This window comes from Phascolarctos cinereus, unplaced genomic scaffold, assembly GCF_003287225.1.
Source record: "Phascolarctos cinereus isolate Bilbo 61053 unplaced genomic scaffold, phaCin_HiC Scaffold_9;HRSCAF=440, whole genome shotgun sequence".
NCBI classification, from domain to species: domain Eukaryota; kingdom Metazoa; phylum Chordata; class Mammalia; order Diprotodontia; family Phascolarctidae; genus Phascolarctos; species Phascolarctos cinereus.
In genome coordinates this window covers 197,516,675-197,534,695 of record NW_027556402.1, presented here as the reverse complement: position 1 = coordinate 197,534,695, position 18,021 = coordinate 197,516,675, and the positions used below count along the sequence as shown (strand labels likewise).

Here is an 18,021-nt window from a genome sequence, read left to right as displayed (position 1 = left end):
TTTCTTTGATCCCTTTCCCTCTTATTTCACCGTTGGGTAAGACAGATTTTCTATATGCAGCTAAGTGTGTGTATACCTATATATTTATGCATATACATACACATGTACGCATACATATTCAGTTCTTGCTGCAGCACTTCTTAAACTGGTTGTATCTGTATATACCACACACACATGTATATATGTATATATATATACACATATGCATACATATATAAACACATACATATATATGTAGATATTCTTCTTTCAATCAATTCTGTTGAGAGTGAGGTTCAAGTGTTATTCTCTCACTCCATTTTTCCCTTTGACTATAAAAGTTCTTTCTTGTGCACGTCTTTGTGTGAGATAGTTTTCCCCATTCTTCTTTTCCCAGTGCATCCTTTTTTCTCACCTCTTTTTTGAGATCCCTATATAACTGACTCAACTTGTACCCTCTGTTTATGTAGACTCCTAAATGCCCTAATGAGAAAATTCTTAGGAATTATATGTATCATCTTGCCATGTAGGAATGTAAACAGTCTAATCATATTAAGTCATCCCTTATGTTCTCTTTCAAGTTTACCTTTATGTTTCTCTTGAGTCCTATGTTTGAATGTCAGATTTTCTATTCAGCTCTATTCTTTTCATCAGGAATGCTTGAGAGTACTCTATTTCATTAAATGCCCATTTCCCCCTGCTTAAGAATTATACTCGGTTTTGCTAGATAGGTCATTCTTGGTTGTAATTCTGACTCCGTTTTCTTCCAGAATATCATATTCCAAGCCCTCCCCTCTTTTAATGTAGAAGCTGCTAAGTCTTGTGTGATCCTGACTGTGGCTCCATGACATTTGGATTGTTTCTTTCTGATTACAATATTTTCCCATAACTTGGGAGCTCTGGAATTTGGCTGTAACATCCCTGGGATTTTTCATTTTGGGATTTCATTTGGTGATGGGTGATTGGGATAATTTCTATTTTACCCACTGAACATAAGATAACATGGCAGTTTTCCTTGATAATTTCTTGAAATATGATGTCTAGGCTTAATTTTTTGAAATATGATGTCTAGGCTTTTTTTTGGTCATGCCTTTCGGCTAGTCTAATAATTCTTGAATTATCTCTCTTCTATCTATATTCCAGGTCAATTGTTTTAACAATGAGTTGGTTCAGAATTTCTTCTATTTTTTTTTCCTTTTTTTGATTTTGTTTATTGTTTCTTAATGTCTCATGGAAACTACCTTCTACTTGCCCAATTATAATTTTTAAGAAATTATTTTCTTCAGTGAGATATTATACCTCTTTTTCCTTTTGGTCAATTCTGCTTTTTAAGGAGTTCTTTTCTTCAGTGAATGTTATGCCTCTTACCATTTGACCAATTCTGTTTTTGAAAGTATTATTTTCTTTGATATTTTTTGTACCTCCTTTACCAAGTTGTTAATTCTCTTTTAATAATTTTCTTGCATCACTGTAATTTCTTTTTCAAAACTTCCCTCTACCATTCATATCTCTTTAATTCTTCTAGGTGATCTTGTTAGGCTTGTCTCTAATTTGAATTTTTTTCTTTGAGACTTTGCTTGTAGCTGTTTTCACACTGTTGTTTTCTTCTGAGTTTATGTCTTGATCTTCCCTGTCATAGTAGATTTTTATGGTCAGGCTCTTTTTTGTTCTTATTGTTTACTTACTTTTTTAGCTTATTTCTTGACTTTGAATTTTATGGTAAAGTTGTGCTCTTTTCCCCTGGGGGTGGGGAGGCACTATCCCAAGCTTAAGGATTTTTCATGTTGCTATTTTCTTTCTTTCTTTTTGTTTGCGAGGCAATTGGGGTTAAGTGACTGCCCAGGGTCACTAGCTAATAGGTGTCAAGTGTCTGAGGCCAGATTTGAACTCAGGTCCTCCTGACTCTAAGGCCAGAGCTCTATCCACTGCACCACCTAGCTACCCCTATGTTGCTATTTTCAAAAGTAGTGTAGTGGTCTGTAAGATTTTGGTGCTTCCAAAGTGGTGTGGTTCAGGGAGAGGTGTAGTCCTTACTCTCCTGGTCTGTGCTCTGGTCTTTACCCAGGAATAGCCCATGCTTCCCTGTATCCACAAGCATTCACACTCCTCTCTGCCCTGAAACTTTGAGAAGGGCCTCTGCTCCCCTGCAGCCATGCCCCCTTCTTCAATCTCTCTTTCTCCTCTTTCTGTCCTCATCTGTTTCCCTTCTCAGTTTAATGTATTTCTACACCAAACTTCTTTGTGTGTGTGTGTGTGTGTGTGTGTGTGTGTGTGTGTGTGTGTGTTCAACCCTCCTTTGTCTAGTTCAGATAAGAGAGAAGCCTCCCTAGCCTTTTTATCCATTTTTGTACTCTTCTCCTGCATTCTAGTTATGAGAAAGAATAAGTTCTTCATTTCTTCTCTAGTGCAATCTTTTTTCTCTTCCTTTTCTTTCCTTTCTTAAAAGCAATAAAACACAACAAAATCCTACCCAGGTACCATGTTTTTCTTAGCTTCTACTGTGCACAACCTTTGAAGACAGTGGGATTCTTAAAGGACAGCTGATGATTGTCTCTTCTCTTCCTGTCAGAATGTAAACACAGCATCATTATCTGTCTCAAGGGAGAGACAGAGAGCAGTATGTACCTAGTAGGTTAAACCATTGCCATTATTTGGCCACCACTTCCTTCAGAACCCTCCTCACAAGAACCGTGGGAAAAGCAGCACTCTTCCAAAAGCCGCCACCCTGCTTTCATCCTGATTCCCATTGATATCACTTGAGGGGAGCACTCCTTGAAAAGGAGCAGCCTGACATCCATCCCTACCACTCCCAACTCCCAACACAATGGCTGACCAGCTTCCTGGAACAGGAAAGCAAGTGCAAAAGCCTGAGGGATGGCCCTGTTTCCATCCAAGTCCTCTCAGGGGGCAAACCTCATGGAGACACAACCTGAATAGTGCCTCTGCCTCCTCAGCAGCCACAGAAGACCCAGAGAAAAGAGTTCTCACAAAGGTCTTTGGCAGGTAATAATAATAATAATAGTAATAATAATGATTTACATAGCATCTAGTTTGTCCAGAGGTAGTTGGGCAGCACCGTGGATAGAGTGCTGGGCCAGGAGTCAGGAAGACCTGAGTTCAGATCCGGCCTCAGATGCTTACTACCTGTGTGATCCTGGGCAAGTCACTTAACCCTGTTTGCTTTAATCCACTGAAGAAGGAAATGGCAAAGCACCCTAGTATCTTAGGCAAGAAAACCCCATGGACAGTACTGGTGTGCTGTGGTCCACTGGTAACAAAGAATCTGACAGTACTCAACAACACCAATGTCCAGGCACTGTGCAAAGCATTTTATTATCTCCGTGGATACTTACAACAACTCTGTGAAGCAGATGCTGTTATCCCCATTTTAGAGATGAAGAAACTGAGACAAATAGAAGGTACGTGATTCACCCAAGGTCACACTGCTAGGAAACATCTGAGAATAGGGTTTGTACTCAGAGATTCCTGATTCTACATCCCACGCTCTGCCCATTGAGCAACCCCGCTGCCACTAGGTGACTCAACCTAAGAAAGAGATATGATTTTATAAATTAATGTAACTCAAATGAAGATAAATTACCTTCTGCTTTGGTGCAGAACAGTTCCTGATTTGTAGCTGAAAACTGTATTCTCTACTCTCATTAGAATACGAACTCCTTGCAAGTTTCCTCGCTTTTCTATGTGCATTCCCAATGCTTTAATACAGTGAATTTCACGTAGTAAGTGCTTATCCAATGCCTTTTAATTTATTCATTTAGCCCCTTGCAATTTCTCAAATATATTTACCTTTCTGGGTTTCTCATCTCCTGTGTTTGTATTTTAAAGCTTCTGTGGAGCCTTGTCTTTCATTAGTAATGCTTAATTGTCCTCTATTAAAGCTCCATTTTGTTCCCAGTCGTAGTGATACTAAGATTTGCAGCTGAGTTATTCTTGTTGTAAGCCTTTGTCTTATGCCTTTTGGAATATCTCAGCATATCTCAGAGATATTGCAGGTTTTATTCAAGACCAGTGCAATAAAGCAAATATCATAATAAAGTGAGTTGCATAAATTTTTTTGGTCTCCCACTACATATAAAAGTTATGTTTACATGTACTATAATCTATTATGTGTACAATAGTATTATGTTTACAAAAATAATGTAATTACCTTAATTTAAAAACATTTTATTGCTTAAAAAAAATCACATGAGCCTTCAATAAATTGTCATCTTTTTCTTGGTGGCAGGTCTTGCCTCGATGTTGATGGCTGCCGACTCATCAGGGTGGGAATAGCTGAAGGTTGAGGTGGCTGTGGCAATTTCTTAAAATAAGACAACAATTAAGTTTGCCACATCAATTGACTCTTCCTTTCACTTGAACACTCACGAGGCCATCGTAGCATTATTAATTGGCCTAATTTCAATATTGGTGTGTTTCAGGGAATAGGAAGGCCAGAGGAAAGGGAGAGAAATGATACTCAGAACACATACAACATTTATCAGTTAAGTTCACTGTCTTAGATGGGCATGGTTCATAGTGCCCCAAAACAATTACAATAGTAATGTAAAAACTACTGATCATAGATTACCATAATAGATACAATAATAATGAAAAAGTTTTAAATATTATGAGAATTACCAAAATGTGACAGAGACTCGATGTGAACACATGCTATTGGAAAAATGGCACCAATAGATCTGCTCGACACTGGTTGCCACAAACTTTCAGTCTGTAAAAAATGAAATATTATCTGTGACGTGCGATAGAGTAAAGTGCAATAAAATGAGGCATGCCTGTATTGTAGTCAAGTATCTTCTCTCCACTGAAGTACTTTCATAATAGTCTTGTGTGATCCTGGGTGTAGTTCTTGGTATTTGAACTCTTTCTTTGGGCTGCTGGCAGGATTTTATCCTTTGACATGGAAGCTCTAGATTTCGGATATGACATTTGTAGGTATTTTCGATTTTGGGTTTGTTTCAGGAGGTGAATGGGAATTCTTTACTGTCTTGTTTTTCCTCTAGTTCTAATATAGTAGTTTTATGATTTTTTGAAAACTGGCATGAAGACTTTTTGTTTGATCATGTTTTTCACAGAATTTGATTATTCTTAAATTCTCTCCTAGAACTACTTTTCATGTCAGTTGTTTCTGATAAGATACTTTAATTTTCCATTTTTCAGTTTTTTACTTTATTCTAATATATGATAATAATAGCTAAATTTTATATAATGCTTACTGTGTCAGGGACCGTGCTGGCTGTTGATCAGTTGTTTTTCAGTCACGTCCCACTCTTTGTGACTCCTTTTGGGATTTTCTTGGCAAAGATACTGGAATGGTTTGTCATTTCCTTCTCCAGCTCATTCAAACAGGCTTAAGTGACTTGCCCAGGGTCACACAACAGTAAGTGTCTGAGGCTGGATTTGAACTCAGGAAGATGAGTCTTCTTGACTCCAGCCCCAGGATTTTATCCACTATGCTACACATGCGTGCTAGGTGCTTTACAATTATCTCATTTTATCCCTACAACAACCCGGGAAGGTAAAGTGCTATTATCACCCCCATTTTAGAGTTGAGGAAACAGAGGGAGATAGAAGTCAGTTGACTTGACCAGGGTCACACAGTAAGTGTCTAAGGCTATATTTGAACTCAAGTCTTCTCGACTCCAAGCTCGATGCTATATCCGTGTGCCACCTAGCTGCCCCATATGTCTTGTTTCGTGGAATTGCTGGGTTTTATTTGCTTCCTTCTATTTTTCTAGGATCTTACTACTTACTTGGGTAAAGTTTCTAAGCTATTCAGTCTCTCCTTTCAATTTTTTCAAGTGTTTTAATTTCCATCTACATTTCATTGTTTATCTCTTGCTTCATTTATTCCAGCCATTTTTGTAATCTTTGGGGCTGAGACATTTTGGGGGGGTAGGGGGAGCCTTTGTTTATAGTTGTTATAGGGTTACTGTGTTCTGGTTTTCCCTTTTAGGTTTCTCTTAACCCACAGTATAACTCTATTGTGTTCACTTCTATTTGTACATATCTCTGGCCTCAGTTTCTAGACTGGGGCTTTGTGCTAGGGCCTCAGTCACTACTACTCTCTTAGAATAGGCAGGCCTTGTTTGATCCTTGTCCTTCTATAGTTGGAATGCCACTGCCACTGCAGTCCTGGATGGAATGGCTGGGACCAGGGCTTACCATCTAAGTAGTCTGACTCCAGCATCATCTTTTAGTTGTTAAATTCAACTGCTGACCCCAGCCCTTCTCTGCCCAGTTATTTTGCTTTCTCCAGCTGGGATTTCATTTTGCCCACTACTATGGCCCTGAAAAGCACCAACTGGTTGATGGAGATTATGCTGTCCTCAAGCCTCTTGCAGTCTCCTCCTCCTACCCTCCAAGATCCTGACACGTATACCTGGCTGTTGAGTTGGCCTTGTTTGCTCTGAGTGTACAAGGCATTTATGACTACTCTTGTCTTCTAGGGGACCTGGCTTTGTTTTCCACTACTTCTGTGACAGACCAGGGTGGAGAATCCTCTGGCTTCAGGACCCAATTATAAGGACACACTCTGGCCTCCATATTCCCTGGCATATCCGTGTTCAGAGCACCCACATATTTTAGGCCCTGTGAAATCAGGCTTGGTTCAGACTCCTCTGCTGTGACCTTTTTTTGACTACCTTTAGGCTTCTGGCTGTCATGTAAGAAGGGAGTTTTGAATATAAGGATCACATTGAGAAATTATAAGGGATCCTGAAGATCATTTGGTCCAACCACTACATTTTACAGAAAAGGAAACTGAGACCCAGAGAAGATGATTTGCTCAAAATAATGTCAGAAACTGCAGAGCTGAAATTTTAACCTAGGTTCTCTGACTCCAAATTATGCTCTTTCCACTACACTGCACCAGCTTTTCCAATCTGACAATCTGGAGTATATCTGTGAGAGGGTAGCCAAAATGAAGAAGGAAATCAATGCCACATCTTACATTGCTAGCTTAAAGGAACTGGACATATTTAGACTGGAGAAGAAAAACTCAGCAGGGGACATGATTTCTGTCTTCCAGTATGTGAAGGTCTGTAATGCGATACATATTAGATTTGTTTTTGCTAGTTCCCATCAGCCAGAACTAGGAAAAATGGTGGAAGCTGTGGGGAGATAGGGTTCAGTTCATTATAAAGAAGAAAGTTTTTGTTGGGGGTGGCTAGGCAATGGGGTTAAGTGACTTGCCCAGGGTCACACAGCTAGTGTCAAGTGTCTGAGGCCAGCTTTGAACTCAGGTCCTCTTGACCTAAAGGGCTGGTGCTCTATCCATTGAGCCACCTAGCTGCCCTTAAAGAAGAAATTTTTAACAGTAAGATCTATCGGTGCTTCACGGATCCAAGACTTTCCTGATTTGGGTCCACTGATGTTGATTGGCTGTGCCTCCACATTTTAGGAGAAAGTCAGTGTGAGCTCTTGACTGAAAAATTCATCATTCTGCTTATAACTTTCTGGAGATGAGTCTTTCTGAATTTAGCTCGGTTGTTTCTGTACCTATACAAGGCCTTTCCATCTCTGCCAGAGCTAGTAGCCCCTGGGAACTTAGCTTCCTTTTCAATCCTTCGTCAGCGGAAGAAAACTTAAGGTGGATGCTAATTATGAGAAGTATCCCAAAATGAGAGGACTGCAATGGGGGGCATCTGTGAAAGTGTTTAACTAAATGCTACTTTCCAGGAAAGTTGTGGATGGAACTCGTGCTATGAGCAACTAGATGGCCTCTGCTCTAGGGTTCCTTTTTGTTCTAAATTGCTTGATTCTTTTGATTAGGCTTGAGGGGCAGCAAAATGAGATGATGTCATTCCTGTCCTCAAGACATTCACAATCTAATTGTAGGTAAAAAATTCACAAGTAGAACAGTTACAGAACCAGACAAGACCAAATGTAAGTACAAAATTGTGCAGTGCAGAACTATACATAGAAGAATTTAGAAAAGAGATCACTGAGGGGCATAGTGGTTCAGGAAGGATTCTTAGAGTAGTGGGGCTTAAGCAGTGCCATAAAGGATGTGTGGTCTTTGCCTAGGTAAAGAAGAGGTGGGGGGAACATTGCAGATAGAGGTAGTGAGGCAGCTAGGTGTTAAATAGATAGAGTAGTGGACTTGGAGTCCAGAAGACGGAGTTTAAATGCTGCCGCTGACACTTACTAGCTTTATGATCATGGACAAGTTAACTTCTTTCTGCCTCGGTTTAATCATTTATAAAATGGGGATAAAAATAACACCTCTCAGGATTGTTGTGAAGACTGAATGAGATAATCCATGTAAAACACTTTGCAAACATTCAAATACTATATAAATTCTAGATATCATTATGCACTAAACCCTTTATTTTGACAGACTGACACATTGACTCTTGTATGTGATAGTTTTGTGGCTTTTCCCTGTTGATTTATTTATGTTATAGAAGTCACTGTGTATATTGTTCATTTGGCTGTACTTTCTTTCCTTTGTATGCTGGGCTCTTTCCACTGCACAGTGGTAACTTCTTCCTGGGGTCCTTACGGGAAATAACCTTTCCCTAGGGAGCCAAAGTTGTCATTATGAAAATCAGTTCTTGCCCTGTAATGTCCTCAGAGGCTACTGATATGTGTGTAGGGCTATTTCTGCCTACACTAAATAACCACTCTGCTTTGACTTTCTGTATCTACATTTGATCATTTTTCTGGCCTTCTATAATGAGCTTTCTTGGGCCCAGGCATATATCTTATGGGATTTCACTTCTAGATAAGGCAATCAGGTCCATCTTTGAGGCTGTGCAACCTCATGGGAAATGTAGTCCCTTCCACCAGACCAACCAACCCCCCAGTTATGTTAAATTTCATCTGATTAGATTTATCCAATTGTTCCAAACTGCTATTATATTTTTGGACCTCTGTTCTTGGTAGGTTCTTATCTTCTGAGAACTTGATAGGCATGCTATCTATACATATATTCACTGATGTCATTGATAAAAAAAATGTTGACTAGCTCAGAGCCAAAAATAGATCCCTGGGACATCATACTAGAGAAACCTCCAGGCTGACACTAGGCCTTGCATCTCTCCCTATGCTTTGGGGCCAGATGTCCTACCAGTTCTGAAGCCACTTGATTTACTACCCACCGAGTTGACCTCTCCACTTTGTGCACAAGAATAGCTTGAGAGACTTTGTCAAATTCCTATTCTTATTTTATGCATGAGGACACTGAAAGAAAGGCTGTGATTTGCCTGGTTATACAGCTGGCAGGTGTCAGGGGGCTGGGACTGCAGCCCAATCTTTCTAACATATCCAAGTGCTCTACCACCCACATCACCTCTAGTGAGAAAGTCTCTCTCCATTGTAAGGTCTCAGTTTCTTAACTATGAAATTAAAAGGTTGAACTACATTATCTGTACTTGGCTCTCCGACTCTCAAACTCTAAATTAATGATTGCTTCCTTCAGTGTGCTTCCATTTCTAGAACAAGCACTTAATTCTGTTATTTTAAAGGCCTCCCTGCATATGACTTACTGCTATGCAACATTAAAGAGCTGTGCATTGTGAGATAATTAATTTATTTCATTTTGTTCACAAACTTGTCTAAGCCAAATTAGTGAGGTTACCATATAATAATAACAGCTACATTTATGAGTATAATAACAACTGACATTTATAGAAGGCATCATGATTACAATGCCTTTACACATATTAATTCATAGGATCCTAGAACAATCCTGTGAGGTAGGCAGTAGAGTGGAAAGAACCTTGGCCTTGGAGAAAGAAGCTGTGAGTTTTAGATCCAGATCCAACATCTGCTAGCTATATGACTATAGGCTAGTCACTTTACTTCTCTGTGCCTCACGTTTTCTCATCTATAAAATGTGCATAATAATAATTGGGCACCCTACTTTACAGTAGTGCCTGTAAGGGAAATGCTTTATATATTATAAAGTGTTATAGAAATATGGACTGTTATGAATTGTGGCTTTATAGATTTGCCCACCATCAGAAATAGCAAAATGATTTTGAAGACTTTTAAAAGCTATCATTAGATCAGGTGGTTTTCCTGTGGGCCTAATGGAATCCAAAGGTGGAGTGTTGAGAGAGATGCTCTAATGAGAGGCAGCATAATACAGTACTGTATAAAGAACATCAGATTTGGAGTCAGAGGACATGGATTTGAACCCTGCCTGTGCCATTTAACATCTATGCCATTTAACATCTATGTGATTTTTAATACATTATTTAATGTCTCTTAGCCTGTGTTGGCACCTGTAAAGTCAACTGGTTGGACAGCTTATCCTCCAAGATTCCTTCCATCATCCCTATTTAGCATGGGGGGGCAGGGGGGGGAGAAGTCCATTGCCATTTTAAGTAAATTGCCCAGTATCACAAAACTAAGTTAGTGGCAGAAGAGCGACTAACTATCCTCTCTTGGCTCCCAATGCTAGAAAACTTTTCCCACTGCATGTCACTGTTACTGAGTAGAAATGGACCAAGGCTATACGGTCTATAAGGTCAAAGAGAAAGTGGGCACGAAGCCATCGAACCGTTGGGCGCACTGACAGCTGACAGTTATGTGGGGCTTTAAGGCTGGCCAAATACTGGACATCCGTCGTCTCATCTGATCCTCATACTAGCCCAGGGAGGTGTTATATACACTGCGCTGAGAAAGGGAGTTTGCTCACTAGGAATTTTCTACGCAAATCAAACCACCAGTTTAGACGAGGCAATTGTTACCTCCATTTCACAAATTAAGATACTGAGGCTCTGGGAGGTCTAACTCCTTGCCCATGGCCTTGGAACTACTAAATGTCAACGGCGGGATTCCAACTCAAGGCTTCTCGGACTCTATGTAGTGGGGAGAGAACTTAACTGGGAGGCAGATGATTTGGGTTCAGTCGCCTCCTGCAGCAAGGACCAGAGAGGAGACCTTGGGCAAATCCCTTCCACCCTCTGGGCCTCAGTTTCCTCTCACTTCAGAGAATGATGAACTCTTCAGTCTCTCTCAATGCGCTTGACAGCATTTCAGAAATACCGACCGTGCACCCAGGATCTCTTCCCCTCCAACTGGTCAGTTCTGTATCGTGTTACAGAGTTGTGTTGGGGCACTCACAGGTCAAGTGACTTGGCACTAGGAACAGGACTTGAACCCAGGACCTCTCTGCTCCCAAAGTGGCATTAAGATGCCTCAGGATTAGGTTTCTTTTACAACAGCGGTTCTTAACCTGGGGTCCCTGACTCGGTGATTTTAAACAGGCGATCCCTGCATTTCAATATAATTGGTTTCCTTTGTAATCCCGGGAATCTTCTGCATTTAAAAAGAAGAGCTGGAGAAGGTGGGGGAGGGTCGAGAGGCTTCCGTTCCTCCGTGGTCCAGGACACCCACAAAGGTTAAGAACCCTTTGGGTCAAAAAAAAAACTCGTTGGCCTTTCTAGGGTCTTCCAGGGTGGCAGGGCGCTTTACACGCTCCGACTCGCTTTAAAAAGGGAGTGCCAGAGGTACTAGGGACACACAGCAGGCGCAGAGATGGACCGCAGTGTTGGGAGGCAGGCACTGGAGCCTGAGCAAGAGCAGCAACCTCGGGAACATGTCTCCTCCCCCCTGCCAAGGGTGGGGAGATCGGCCTCCGAGGTGCCACCCCAGGGCACCAGGAGGCGCCCCCGCGGGAGGCCCGGCCGGCGAGGCCACCTCGTTCTGGGGTTGGGCCAGGCGGGGGAAGAGGGGTAGACGCTCGCGTCCAATAGGGTTTACGCGCAAAGCTTCCCCTCCCCCCACCTCCCCAGGCCCTTTTTAGCTTTCTCCAGTCTTAGCTCGGAGCTCCCCCGGGAGTGAGTCGGAGCGGAAGGGTCGGGGGAGGGTGGAGAGGTGTGATGGTGCTGTGTGGCCTGTCAAGGAGTCAGAACTCTTTGCCTCCAGCACTGTAGTTGACTGTATCGGGTGGCGATGCAGCCTTGCACCACCCCGGCCCTACCCCACCGAACTACGGATCCCACAACGCCCTGGGCGCGAAAGGAGGGGTGGGTTGGTGGAGTGGAGAGCGCGGCGTAGGGAGGGAGAAGAAGCGAGGCAGTGACCTCACCCTCCGCCTCCAATTTACCCCCCCATTCCCTCCCTTCTCCGCAACAACTCCCCCTTTCACCCAGTCCTTGCGGCCAGGCGCAAGGCCCGGCGGGAATGGTAGTTCCTCTTTCAGGTAGGCGTAAGGGGAGACAGTCGCCGCGTGGACTCCAAGCCCCGTGGTGCTTTGCGCAGCCGAGAGCAAGTTCGAGGAAGGGGGGGTGTTGGGTGAAGAAGGGAAAAAAGGGAGCGGAGCAAAGAAGGGGAGGAGTAAAGAGCGAGGGGAGGGGGGAGGAGGGAGGAGAGAGCCCACATCCCCTCCCCCTCCCCTCTCCCTTTGCTCTCTCGCACCCCCCCTCCCCCCCGACGTAAACTGGGATCCCTTTCCCCTTGTGTCCGCCATATTGGACTCTTAACTCTGGTCAGCGGCGGTGGCGGCGGTGGCGGGCGGCGAAGGGGACTAAGTTAACTCCCGGTTGGAGCCTGCCGAGCGGCTTCTGCCCGCCCTCCGCCCTTCTCCGCCTGGGAGGCGGCCCCGCGAAGCCGCCCTCCCTCCGCTGGGCCCGGGCCGGCAGCTCTGAAGTGACCTCCCCCCCATTTCCCCTCCGCCCGCCGCCTTTTACCTCAGCCTCCTCCTCCTGCTGCTGCTGCTCCCTCCTTCCTTCCCCTCTGGCCGCCTTCGTCCCTTCTCTTCTCCCACCTCACGGCCTGGCCTCGCGAAGGATGAGTCCGGCCGACGCCAAGCGTGGAGCCAAGCGCCGGAAGAACAAGCGGGGCGGCGGGAGCGGCGGCGGTAACGGCGGCGGCGGCGGCGGCTGCGGAGGCGGCAAGGCCGGCCCGGCCGTGGCCCAGGCGGCGGCGGCCTTGAGGGGCCCCCAGCCCGCCGGCACAGCACCCCCACAGAGCGCTGTGGCGGGCCTGCTCGTGGCCCCAGCCTCGGCCCCGGCCCCAGCCACGGCCACGGCGCCCAACGGGCCCTTGGGCGCTGGGGGCGGTCCCGTAGGAGGCGAGGTAAGCGGCTGCGAGTCGGAGGAGGAAGAGGAAGGGGGTGTGTGGGGCGGTGAGAGGGGACCCCCCGCCCCCCGCGGTGCGGGCTCCCCCGGGATGGGGAGGGGCTGGACCGAGAGGCAAATCGCGGCTGCCCAGCCCCAGCGCTAGACGGGAAAGGGGTGTGTTAGCCGTCGCCCGGGACGCCCCCCAGCCCGAGAGCCTGGAGGGGGCCCCCACCTCCCGCAGTGGAGTGAAAGGAGGGGGCTACTCTAGACGCCCCTCCGGCCCCCAGCCCCAGAGGGGTGTGTTAATTATGCTTCCTCCCCCCAGACTGGAGTGGCAGGCATTGCGGAGACTTGGGGGTGGTGAGGAAGGGGAGGGGGCGTCCCTGCCCCTGTCCCTCATGCCTGGTTGAGAAGCATCAGCCTCTGGAGGCCTAATTCCCCTTTCCCCGCCCCACTCCTTTCTCCTACCTCTCCCTCTCCCCCACCCCCCTTTCCTGGAAGCCCAGGGGTTAGGCCTCCCCGCCCCTCTGAGGGATATAACTGGAACCTGGCTGAAGGCATCATCCTCTGAGGGCAGCAGGTCTTCGTGCGTTACCGAGCAGCCTTTGCCTTTTAAAGGCTGGATCCCTACGAAGTAGGGACAGGTACACTTGGAGAGAGAACACTGATTAATGGGGAGAAGGTGATATCGATGAGGGGTGTGAGAGGATATTGGCTAGGGTTAAAACCCTTTGCTAGATTTTCCTGGTCCAGAGCCACTTAAATCATGTCAAAAATAGGAGGCCACTAAAAAACCCCTGATAGTTGTCAAGAAAGACAACCAAATGGCATTGAGAAATTTTCTGAGGTTGTGAATTGCATCTGAAGTTGTATTTTCTGAAGAGGAAGAGAGTGACAGGTGGGCCTGCAATTGAAAGTTGGATATTAATATATCATTTGATACCTTTGTCTGAAAAAGAATGTCAAAACAGTAGACAGTAGTTAAAGAACTTTCTGACATGATGATCTTTTAGTTCCTTTACTTGTTTTTTACTTTTAAGTTTTATCAAATAATAAAGCTTTTCTAGCTCTCCCGGTTTTAAGACCTTTTCCTGTATCTACACATGCTGATCATAAATAATTCTTGACTTATTTCTGGTACTTGATATAGAAAGCCTCTTACATGCAGCATTCTCCACTCTAGTTACACTTGAGTATATATTATTCTTGAAAGAAGTTTTGGAGTATTCATGTGGCATGGCTCAGCTGTGAATAGTTGCTTTATTTTGAAATGCAAAGTTCCTTAAGATATTCCACATTTTCTTTTTTTTCCATGCACCTGTCATATGTAGTTTGGAAGAGTGCATCTCCTGTTCCCTCCCCTCTCCCAACCCCTCACTGAGTTGGTCATTGTTGAGCAGACTGCCTATCAAAGTACTTCATCCAGAGGTAACAGCTTGGGCTATTCATCCTCTGATTGAAGGATTGCTTTTTAAATTGTTTTTGGTTTGATTGATCGCAGTTATTCGGGCATATGTTCGGTTTTTTAAGTCAGGTATTTGAAGGGAAAATAATTTGTTCATTTGAAAAGAAATTATTTTTTAATGAAAGGTTAGTATACGATGAGTCTGATAATCATTGATTGCTGCCACTTTTATTCTGTTTATCAGTTTACCAGTATTCATAAAACTAATGTGGTCAGCTGTAGAATTGGCATAGTCATGGTAGGTCATTTGCTCGTTCTCTGAAAGACAGGAGAATTTCTTTAACATTAGAATCATTCTTCTAACATTGATATTTTCCTCTTTAAGGAAAAGTGAAAAAATTTACTTAAACACAAACTTTTAGCTGGAGAGGTTGTAAGATCCGACAGACAAGAAATTGTTTTATGTGAGCTAGCAAATGTTGGTAGGAATCGGTCTGGAATGGATGTAGATGGAAATTATTGCAAGTGTACTGTGTAGCATATTCATTAAAGCCAAGCATGATATCTGATACTATAACAGAATCTTAAATTTAAGTGTGCTTATTCTCTTTAATATTTTGGAAGTTTTAAAAATACATTGTAGTAACTGAATTTATTTTGGAGTCTGATGATAAATTGGTTTGGCATGTTAGCTGCTAATGAGCCTCGTTGCCCGGCGTCCTAAACAGAGAAATGTCCTTTGGTTCTTTGGATACATGACACAAGGCAATACTTGTGCACTTGTTTCATTGAGGTTTTTAAGGGCAGTTTTTAGAGTATTTCTAAAGTGCATTGAGGAAGTCTTATTTATTTAGTATGATCTACTAAATAATTGGCCATATTTAACTGTAAAAAAATCTGCCCAAGTATTTGATTATTAAAAAGTAGTATACTTACATAAAAAGTAGTATGCAAATAGCATGCAAATGTTTGAACTTGCGTAGCATTCATTGCAAGTACATAATAAGTTATCAAATATCATTGGGATATTTGGTATTACAGAGCAATAATCTTTTTTCAGTTATTTACTAATTCTAGGCAAATATCTAGAAAAACCAAAATCCTAATGTTTTCAGTAGCTTTTTTTATACTGTCAATGTACAGAATGACATTAAATTTCAAGAATCTTTTAACTACTTTATAAATCTTTAGGTATGTATTTCTCTGGGACAGTGAGGTAGCCCAGTGGATAGTCAGACCTGGAATCAGAAGACCTGAGTTTAAATCTTGCCTCAGACACTAGCTGTGTAACCCTGGGCAGTTCACGTAACCCTGTTTGCCTCAGTTTCCTCATCTGTAAAATGAGCTGGAGAAGGAAATGACAAACTACTGCAGTATCTTTGCCAAGGAAACTCCAGATGGGGTCATGAAATGTCAGACGCCATTCAACAGCAGCATGTGTTTCTCAAAGTGGGCCTCTAATTGCTGTTAACTTTTTGTTTTCCACTTGGGGTATCTTAGAAGATAATGTCTGGAAGAGAAGTATAAATAAAGACTAGAAGGAATATCTTTAATGTTAAGGTGTAGTAAATGTCAGCTTGGGGAATTTATAAATGTAACAGGTGGTTAAGTAGGAAACATGCAGGGAAGAGAAGAAAAAGAAATTTTGATTTTCATAATTGAAGAGTGTGATTCTGTGAAAGAATTTTTGGTATAAGAAAAGTTGGCTGTGCCAAAACATTGTTTTATTGTGCTGTATTTTATTATTTACTTTAAGATTAATATTTGATCTATATTATTACCTCTTTGTAAATAGGGGCTAATGATAGAAAAGAAGATAGTTAAAACACTCAAGGTCATGTTCTCTGAATGGAAGTGTATGTATCGAAAACCTGAGCTAATGAAACTGGTGAGGTGGCTCATCCTTTTAGCCAAAACCAGAATTATGAAGGAATTTCTCAGAACTTGAAAAATTCTTGAGTAAGAAATGCTTCATTAACAGAAACTATTTTACTTAGGTAAATATATCTTAGACTTTTAATTTAAATTGCAGTTCTAATTTAAAGTGTATTTGTCATCTAAGTGCTTAAATCTTTTGTTGCCTGGAGGGGAAAAGTATAAGAAGGAGCTTCTCCTTCTTTACATAATTAAGCCTCTATCTCCTAATGTGTTGAATAGAAGAATATTTAAAATATCAGAATTTTGTTTTCTAAGTAAGGAGGTAAAATCAAATCAAATGCACTATTTACTCAAATAATAGGTTCCTTATTATGGAAACTAGCTGGTTTCAGTAGGTATCAGGATACCAAATCACATATGAGCATTTTGGTATGGACTTAGGGTTATTTTTAATAATTATGCTAAAAGATGAGAAAAGTGAAGTAATTTGAAGTGAGAGTCATTTGTAAATAGATCATGATAAAAGTTTGAATGAAAGGAGAGAAAAAGCAAGACTTAGGGAATCTTTTGTAATTTAGAGTTGCATTCATATTGTTTGAAAGGCAGAGGAGTGAAAATACTAATTTTTAAAAGTCAGTCTAATGTGTATCCTCTGATGATATGATGTGATTAACAGTTAGGATTTTATTATGAATCTATAGGATACATTTGGGTATGCTTTTAGGACTTTGGAGATGGTTCTGGATGGTATCAGTTAAAAGAAGTAAACAGTAGTAAAAAAGTTAAAAGTAGTGGGGGAAAAAAGATCTCGTCATTGACTTCTTCTAGGTGGCCTTATTATAGAGCTGAGTGAACTTGTGTGTTTTAACTAAGATGAATAATTTAATAAGGAAAAATAGACTGAAATTGTTATCCTGTGGGTCCAGATATGGTGTGGCTGCAGAGAACTCTTGAGTGACTCAGTATTTTTAGTGTTCATCCTTACTGCATCTGAGTCCATAACACCATTGACAGTGCATTTTTAGTGGATTGATGTCTAGTGTTTTCATTTCTAATTAAGATACTAGTGTGTACATGAAGTGTGTTCACTTTTGTTTGCGGATTTTGGCTTAAATACTAATTTTTTTATTAGTTTAAGGCATCCCTTTGTTTTTTACAATATTTGTTGTATCATTTATTTAATTGCCTGCTTTTTAGACAGGCAGATTTTTGCAAAATGATATGTTGAATTAAAATACTGTAAAAAAAAATGAATATTCTTTCTTTTTGAAATCTTTGACCAGTGAAAACTGAAATTTAACGATTATGATATTGTAACCCTTACAGCATATCATTGATTTTCATTGTTTTTAATATCGTAACTTAAAATTTTCTAGCTAGTTTATTATGATTCAGATTGTATGAAGACTTTTTTCTCTTAAATCCTGGGTGCCACATTTTAGGAAGGACTTTGACAAGCTCGAGAATGTCCAAAGAATGGCAACTAGGATGGTGAAGGACCTTAAGTTCGTGTCATGTGAGGGTCATTTGAAGGAACTAGAGCCTGAGAAGAGAGAACTTGGGGCACGGGGCGGGATACTGGATAGTTGGGTTCAAGTATTTGAAGACGTGTCATGTGGGAAAAGGATAGAACTTATTCTGGCCCCATAAAATAGAAGTAGAAGTAAGGTTGAAGTTGCAGAATAGTTAGTTTTGATGTCAGGAAAAAGTTCCTAACAGCTAACA

General features: G+C 42.1%; 1 protein-coding gene and 1 long non-coding RNA gene across 6 annotated transcripts in view; one reads left to right on the top strand and one right to left on the bottom strand.

The window, feature by feature from the left end:
* Positions 1 to 12,358, bottom strand: part of LOC144455369 (uncharacterized) — a 29,246-nt gene extending 16,888 nt beyond the window's left edge. The window contains exon 1 of the long non-coding RNA XR_013484088.1: positions 2,450 to 12,358. This is a non-coding gene — a long non-coding RNA (uncharacterized LOC144455369). The remainder of the gene's footprint in view (positions 1 to 2,449) is intronic.
* A 25-nt stretch (positions 12,359 to 12,383) lies between these two features.
* Positions 12,384 to 18,021, top strand: part of FAM193A (family with sequence similarity 193 member A) — a 218,901-nt gene continuing 213,263 nt past the window's right edge. For 4 of the 5 annotated variants that reach the window (XM_020992199.2, XM_078148602.1, XM_020992198.2 and 1 more), the window contains exon 1: positions 12,385 to 13,029. In XM_020992199.2, coding sequence (XP_020847858.1) covers positions 12,742 to 13,029 — 288 coding nt within the window. In that variant the 5' untranslated portion in view covers positions 12,385 to 12,741. Of the gene's footprint in view, positions 13,030 to 18,021 lie in introns of all 5 variants that reach the window. The other variant, XM_020992196.2, reaches the window with a different exon arrangement.